An 8,665-nucleotide genomic window follows, 5' to 3' on the forward strand; every position below is an offset into this window, starting at 1 on the left:
GTATGTGTTTGTGGCGCCAAAAACACATACAGGACAACATCACAGAACCCTCTTCTCGAGAACAACAAGGAGGAACACATCTTGCAACCTGCTGGGACTCCACAGCCAGTTACAGGGGTTGCTTTACTTTTATTAATAGGTGTGCTTGATATGTGGTATTGAATCAAGTCATGTTTATCCTGCATATTTCATTGGACAATCTAAACATTTAAAAAACAAAAACAAAAGCAGTACAGTGAAGCAATTATATGTATCTCCCTGATGATGAGCATATAATTTTGATATAATTTGTAGAAGTGACATTTATGAAAGAGTGACAATGTAGCACGCAACAGTCTTCGAGCATGACAAGAATTTACACATTCAAGACAACCCATGGAAGTCAAATCATTCCCAAATTCAGGAAGCTGAACAGTAACTGTAAGAACAGTAACATGCTTTAGGCATGAGCCTCTTAACACTGTGGAGAAATGATGAAATCTCTCTGGTGGTCGTCCGTGAAGGCAACTTGTATTTGATTTCCCCATTATCAAAGTTCTTCCACCGCAACTATGTGTTCAGTCCACTGTCAGGTTGAGACATTATAATGTACAAGATGCCTCTGAATTAATATTTTTAAAATATTGCCCATTTATTTATAATACTGCATTTCTGCCACACCTCAAGCTATCAATATATCAGATGTGCATGTTGTCTCCTAATTCTTAATGCAGAACATATTATGTAGGTGGAATGTAAATCAATTTTTCTGCATTAATTGGGAATAAAGTTACAAAAAATTTTAAGAAGAATTTTTGGTGCATTTTAATTCTGTAAGCAGGAAAGTACCTGAAATTCCTTCTGTTTAAATGCATTTCTTCTGCTGTTCGTCATTGCTGATTGCTCAGATACCTTCTTGATACAGACTTCCTGCATTTTAAATATCTTGGATGTAGTCTCATTCTTATTTTTTTTCTGTGAACATAAAATACATGTTTTTATATGAGCTCTGTTGTTTCTATAACAATTAAATGAGAACAGTGTCATATTTACAAGACTGAAGAGTAACTTTAACATTACATTTCTCCCATACACATTAGGCTCAAGCCTTCTGACATGGTCATAAGGATGAGTAAACCTCTCTCTCTTGGCTTTACAAAAAGAAAAGCAAAAGTAAAGAAGCACCATTCTGCTTCCATACCAAAACCAGTTTCATGACAACACAGATTTTGTGAAGTTATTTTTGTAATAAGCTGCTGCCCCAACAGAGAAGTATTTCTCTAACAATCCCCAGTTTGTTTTAAATATACCTATGTGCAGCAGCAGTGTCTTTGATTAAGTACTCAAAAACAACTGCTTAGGAAGGGAGTAGCAATTCTTTTGTTGCAACATTTTAAATAGCATGCAAATGAATGTTTTGAGTTTGATTTGTTTCATTCTGGTCCGTCATACTAACAATATTATAAAAGATAAAACAACTCCGTCCAGTGTGACTGTTGAAGTTTTTACTACTTCAATTCTTAACACCCTTACGTGTTTCAGTCCCTATAGACCATCATCAGAGGGACATTGATACTCTTTGGAAACCACTGTTACAATGCGTGGTCTGAATGTTAAAATATATACACATACAATGTTTGTAATGCACAATATATACAAAATCCAAAGTTTTCACAACTACAGTGGCTGTCTTGGTATATTAAAATTTTTAAAACTTTTGTTATTTAAGTTAAAATTTATAACCAAATGGTTCGTGTCCCTTCTCTTATCACCTTTCTTGATGGGGTCCGAACTTGTGCCGCCTGTCTTTTTTGAGAAGGATGTTCTTTGATATTGTCCTGTGTTTGTTTGTGGTGTGCTGTGTTGTTTTTACAAACAAACACAGGACAATTTCAAAGAACTTCCTTCTCCAGAAAGACAGGCGGCACAAGTTCGGACCCCATCAAGAAAGGTGATAAGAGAAGGGACACGAACCATTTGGTTATAAATTTTAACTTAAATAACAAAAGTTTTAAAAACTTTAATATACCAAGACAACCACTGTAGTTGTGAAAACTTTGGATTTTGTATATATTGTGCATTACAAACATTGTATGTGTATATATTTTAACATTCAGACCACCCATTGTAATAGTGGTTTCCAAAGAATATCAATCTCTCTGATGATGGTCTATAGGGACTGAAACATGTAACGGTGTTAAGAATTGAAGTAGTGAAAACTTCAACAGTCACCCTGGATGGAGTATATATTTTAATATTCAGACCACCCATTGTAATAGTGGTTTCCAAAGAATATCAATGTCCCTCTGATGATGGTCTATAGGGACTCAAACATGTAAGGGTGTTAAGAATTGAAGTAGTGAAAACTTCAACAGTCACCCTGGATGGAGTGCTGATCATTCCTGTAGAACCCCTGAGTTGCATCTTATAAAATAAATTAACAATTTTGAGCAAAGTCAACTATAGCTACTACATCTTTTACTCAGCATTAGTTACCTGTATGAATACTAATTGCAGATGTGCCACAATATCATGTGTTTGCCATTCTAAAAGGTTTTTAATGAAGATGTCAACTTTTTCTGATGAAGAGTCTCATCTTACTGCTGTTGTCCAATGTCTTAATATGACTACATTAATAAAACTAGCATCTAACAATTCCTGTAACACCTGTTGTACAAGTCCTCCTGGATATGCAACAGAGGCACCGAAAACATTCCTCTGTGGATGGACTGTATTTCCGTATTCCGTATTGAGGAGGTGGGTTTCCCCATGCACTTAGACCTGTTGGTGGTCCATTGTGTGTCCCCCTTTAATTTCTACTGTCTCCATACCCTACCGGTACTGGTGCTTACTATCAGCCCCTTTCTGCCAGCAAGGTTCCAACCTCCTCTGGCAGTGATATCTAATAGTTAGTCCCCTTCTGTCAGAGAGGTCCCCCCTCCTCTGGCAGTGGTACCTAATACTTCCCCCATCTACCGGAGGAATTGGAAACTACTTGGTTGGGAAATGTTGCCTAATTTTGCTCAGAGGTCTCCTAGAGACATGAGGTTCTTTTACGAGCCGTAAATCTACGACACGGGACCCACGGCTTAAAGTCCCTCCCGGAGGACTTGTTCCCTGAATTTTTCCGCCCTTAAAAATTCCACGACCTCCGCCGGGTTTTTGAACCTGCGTACTATGAGTCATGAGGTGGGAACGTTACCTCTAGACTATGGAGGCCGCTTGGATGGACTGTAAGTCACTGTTGTTAGTGACTGTGAGTGGAAACATCTGTCAATTTCTAAGCTAATGTCACTTGTTAGATCTTTAACTTTCAATCCATTGGTCATAAATTGTGTTCTGATGTGATATATACACAAGCAAAATGTTTAGTTTTCCTTTTCCATCCAGTTATATGTATGTACAATGCTGCATAATGGAAGCCCTGAAAAATATGCAGCTTATTTACAAAAGTCATTACAACTTCCGAAGTTGCTGCGGTCACAAAATTAATTTTTTAAAACTTAAAGAGAGAGGCTGACAATTATGGCAAATTTCAAACAAATCTCAGTTGACACTTTTCTGTAATTCCTGAAGTTCATAATATGAGACCACTTGTAACTCCAAAAAATTAAATGTTGTAAGGTAGCTAGAAAGAAAATTTCATAAGCTCTACAATGAGCTATTTAATGTTTCTGTAAGTGCTTTAACAGGTGTTATTAATGAGAAACCTTGTCAACACACCCTTTTTGTTTAACATTGTGGGTGTAATTTTTTGAAGCCCTACACTTAAAAACACTTTGCAGAATAAATAAAACTAGGCAAAGAAGTTTGTCTGTGGAACAAATATGTATAACAAATTTCATCAGTCTGAGGGAGTGAGGTACAAATTTTACTTTGAGGTGTGTTGGTTTTCCATGAAATGATACTAATGTTCTTGTGGAGAATATCTGAAAGTAAAAGATCCATAACTGGAAAAAATATACACATATATTTTATGAACAATTTCGTTGTATATTTTAAGTCTTTACATAGGAAGACATTTGATATGGTATCTTCTTTAAATTTTGTTTTTGCTCTTCATCACTATTCATTGTTGATACACATTCTGAAGGTAGTTCTGCAGTTTTTTCTTCTAATTCCTTGGATTAAAATTATGCCTCATGCTTAACATATTGCAGACTGTCTTAATAAGCATCTGTTATTTTTCAAAGCTCTGTACCATCCATTATTTCAGGATCTGACATTAAGTGGAGTTAGTGTTCTCTCCCTTCTCATAGGTTTGTGTCTTCTTTCATTATTATTGACTACAGAGGATTACAAATTATGAGATGGGTGTGCCCTTGAATGGCATAACATTCATATCACGTTTTGTACAAGTCAGTCAAATAGTTCAAATGTTGAAAGGGGGACATGCAGACAGCATAGTTCTACTTTTCTCTCTTAAAAATGGAAGGGCAACTAATAGGTGAATTTTTTTAGCTGTCCATCAGGGTGTACACATAAATTTACTCCTCAATGACCATCTTGGTTTTCATACAGTATCTACTACATTTATCTACATCTGCCCTACAACTTCTGTTTATTTTCACCCAACTGAAAACAATTTTGGGAAAGCATGCAGTGCTGGATGATACTTGCATATGTGTTACCATTTCTAATTTTGGGATCATACACTGATTTGTTGGTTACTTTGTCATATTCATACTAGTGAAGACATAGAGAAAAAATTACTTACGTCCTTTCCTTTCTCCATGATGAGTAGTACATACCATCCAAAACATGTCAGAGAACAGGCAGCGAAGAACCACGAAATATATAGCATTCTATAATAACCTATGACTCCTGCAAATCCCATTATCTCAAGTGCTAAAACAAAACATTCAAAGAACTCCCTCAGAGAATGTTACAGTGTCCTCAGTTTTGTATTGCAAAATCGGATTAGATGGATACATGGAAGAGTGAATAGATAAATAGATGGATAGATAAGGTTAGGTTGGATAAATTTGGTTAGGTTAGCCAGATTAGGTTAAGATAGATAAAGGGGGGATTTGGATTGGTGATTGAATATACTGAACTCGTAATTACATGGCATAATCCTTCACTGATTAACCACAGGGGCAACATTTACTTCTCATCACCGTTACGTCTTCACGTTCCCGTTGATACTAGCTGCTTTCGAAATTTAAATCCCCTTCACTCCTTCCATGTACAGTGACGCTTGTTCTCGATGAATAACGACTGACTTGCAACTCGTTCAACTGCAACTGTCAATTCCTTCCGTCTGAGCCCTCCTCATATAACTTCGGCACGACCACACAGAAAACACCGCTCCTAACAATACTGCGAAGCGTTGTAGCGGCCATTGCTTAGCAACGGACTAAATATTATTACGTGTATACACAGCCGTTACCACGCAACGGACAATAAGTATCTTTCTTGTTTCCATCCTATTGTGTATCATCAAGAAGGTTTTAATGCGGCCCTCAACACAAGTATTTATAAATAAATAAATGAAACTAACTATTAAATTGTAAATACCATTTTTTTTTTAAACCACATGTTTCGTTCAATGTGAAGATCGTCAGGTGGTTACAATAAATACATAACCGTCATCACCAAATTGCTGAAATAATATGGGCTCGTATTAGCAAACGTCGTCAGTTAGATATTAAATTTCTAATTTTATGTGTATTTTTTACTTTCGTATGTAATAAGATTAAAAGTTGAGAAGTAAAATGTTAGATCTTAAAAGTAATTGAATGAAATCGATTGATGAAGTAGAACAGAATATAGTTCGGATGATCTCCATAGCCGTGACGTCCTATTGTAGTTTTGGAAGAAATTTTCGTGCGTATAATAGTTCCGACATTTCGATTTTGTGGACGTTTGCAAGTGGGTGTCTTTATGAACGCCATAGCGATATTGTTGGCTTTCTGACAGTTAAAAATTTCGGATCTTTGTCCTGGATTCCTCTCTCAATCCAGATTAATATACCAGCAATACTGTTCTTGCCGGTTGTTGCTGCGGAAGAGATTATGGTGGACATGGAGACCTCGAGGAGCTCTGTCGATCTCTGTGGCCGTGTGTGTATGCGGGGAGATTAGATGGGGCTAGTAGCCAGCGTATATAGAGACACCTACAAAGTATTCACAGAACTACTGGCACAAGAGCACCAATGGCACCAAACGTTCGCAATTGATGTAATAAGTGAATGCCGAGGCCTTCTTTTTGTTGTGTTTACAATATTTTTTCTACAATAAAAAAATATCAACTGAAAATCGAGCTGAGGGTATGGAAAAAAATTCTTCCCACAATTCAAAAGTGAATTCTTGACTGGCAGAGGCTTTAGTGGACATCATCATTCGTCGGGTAATTCGAAAAATTGTACAACCGGCAAGAGCCTGTACCACTGTATCACCGAATTGGAAACAAGCATTATATTACTTAATGACGGTCCCCAGATGCATGTCTCCGATGCCACAGGATCCAAGGCAGCCCTCGACCTAAATTTTGTGGAACCAAGATCAGCATTGTTATATACCTGGAAGGTTGGAACAGACCCTGCGAATAGCGACCATTATCCAATTTCCATCGAGCATAATGGCATAATAGAACCAGAGAAAGGCAACGCTTCTAGATTGCATCATAAGGACACCGATTTGACGGCATTTATGGAAAAAGTTAAAGAAAAAATCACGGAAGTCAAAACATATCGGATGGAAGCGAGAAAGAGAGGGATGTAAAGGAAAGGTATGGGAATTTTATCCAGATAATTAAAGGAAAATTAGAATAGACCACTCATAAAATAAAAAACAAAAACAACCTCGGAAATGGACAAGGAAAATAGGAAATAAAGAAAAACAACCAGTGGGTGTATGGTGGAACAGAGAATGCGATAAGGAAATTAGGATCAGAAAAGTTGAATTGTTTAAATCTAAATACTATAAAACTGAAGAGACATTTTTGGAATACAAAAGGGCGGCAATTAGCGCAAAAAAAATAGGCTAAACGAAGTCAAACAAGAGCATTGTAAAACTTTGTGTGAGGGAATAGATGAATTCACGAATCAATAATATATTTGGGAGAGAATTAAAAGGCTAAAATGTAGGTATAACAAGACAGAAAGGGAACACGAATGTAAGGAACAACTGGTTAAATCCGCCAAAACGACTTTTGAAAAGCTACGCTCAGGGGTGGATGAGTCGATGCAAGCACCGGAATTCGATCACAATAATCAGGGTCCATTCCTAGACTCAGAGTACACAATTAAGGACCTGAACTTCGCAATGAAAGACCTCAGAATCCAATTGAGCCTGGGACGGGATGGAATACTCTAACTCATAATTCGAAATTTACCAAATGAATCTTTAGAAATCCTGCTGGAAATTTATAACGATACTTTAAGAGCAAGAGTGTTCCCCAGAAGACTGGAAGAAATATAGAGCGTTCTTTATTCCTAAAAGAGACAAAATGAATGTAAGACCTATATCCACGGGATCATGTGTGTGCAAGGGATTAGAACGGATGATAAGCATGCGAATAACCTGGCGGCTAGAAAAGCATGTGAAGAACGGAACACGGTATTGACCCTATTCCTTGACATTAAAATCGCATACAACGTTCACTGCGGAAATTTGATGGAAAGACTCAAGGCAGTAGGTTTCTCAAGAAAACATGCTGCTGAAAGATGTGGCATTGAGCCCGCTATATATAGGTGGACCTGTGCTCTGCTGGAAAGCAGGAACATAATTGCTACATTTTCGGGAGAGATCCTGGGGCCTTCTGTGGCTGGGGGTATCCGCAAGGAGGTATGCTTTTGCTTCAACTGTGGATCCTGGTCATGGACAATCTTCTCTGAGAGCTCAACTACAATGGGGATTACATGGTATAATTACAATGGTGTGTGGGGTTTTAGTTTTGTCGTTACTTCAATTACAACCCACTTCTTCGGAACAGTTTGTAGGTCCTGAAAAGCACCGTTGGTTGCTGAGATGCTTGGCCGGTGAAGTAGAGCGGCGCGTGCCGGTAGGAAGGGATGTTGGTTGCTGTGTGTTGAGGCGGCTGAATCAGTCGACTGGTCGCAGTGCGGCCGTTGATGTAGGTTTCTTGGTTGTTGGGAAAGGTTTGCTTGCTGATCGTGGTCGCAGGGGTCGCAGGTATGCAGAGGTGGTAGCTATGCCAGTTGCCCAGTGTGTCGGGCATGACTACCGGCGAATCGAGGCGGCCGAGTTGCCCAGTGAGTCGGGGGTGTGACCGCCGGACAGCCGAGGCAGTCGTGCATGGCGCAGCGAAGCGCCAATGCCTCCGAAGACCGAGCGCTGGCGACGAAGTGTGCTGATCGCTTGTAGACTGCTTGAAGACTGCTGATCGTAGACTGACTGAAGACTGATGCTGCCGGTCAAGGTCAAGGTCATGTTACAACAGATGATCGGTCAGCCTGTCTGTCTTGGTGTCGAGCCCCAGCTGGGACTCATGACCAGATATTTCTTTTGAATGAAAGTTACTGTCTTGTCTATGTGTAGCGCCCTCTCTGGGTCTGTCATTTGTTAGTCAGTCTGTATTAAGCCCATTGTCTGTATTTACATACATTTACAAATACACACTTATTCCTTACTTCTATGTACAATATATACACGGCCTCTATCAGTCCAGGCTAGGTACAGCAGATTATGCCCTTTATATATGTATATACATATATATATAT

The 8,665-nt window shown here is 38.6% G+C and overlaps 1 protein-coding gene across 6 annotated transcripts in view; it reads right to left on the reverse strand.

The window, feature by feature from the left end:
* LOC111868881 (uncharacterized protein PFB0145c) overlaps window positions 1–8,665 on the reverse strand; it is a 63,826-nt gene that overhangs the window by 39,260 nt on the left and 15,901 nt on the right. For 4 of the 6 annotated variants that reach the window (XM_033753218.1, XM_033753219.1, XM_023859946.2 and 1 more), the window contains exons 1-3: window positions 5,047–5,970; window positions 4,697–4,827; window positions 829–954 (exon numbers count right to left, since the gene is read on the reverse strand). The exons of 1 other annotated variant lie outside the window; for it this stretch is intronic. In XM_033753218.1, the coding sequence (XP_033609109.1) occupies window positions 829–954; window positions 4,697–4,827; window positions 5,047–5,053 (264 nt within the window). In that variant the 5' untranslated portion in view covers window positions 5,054–5,970. Of the gene's footprint in view, window positions 1–828; window positions 955–4,696; window positions 4,828–5,046; window positions 5,971–8,665 lie in introns of those variants that run through there. One more of the 6 variants, XM_033753217.1, reaches the window with a different exon arrangement.

This window comes from Cryptotermes secundus, unplaced genomic scaffold (assembly GCF_002891405.2).
Source record: "Cryptotermes secundus unplaced genomic scaffold, Csec_1.0 scaffold592, whole genome shotgun sequence".
Classification (NCBI taxonomy): domain Eukaryota; kingdom Metazoa; phylum Arthropoda; class Insecta; order Blattodea; family Kalotermitidae; genus Cryptotermes; species Cryptotermes secundus.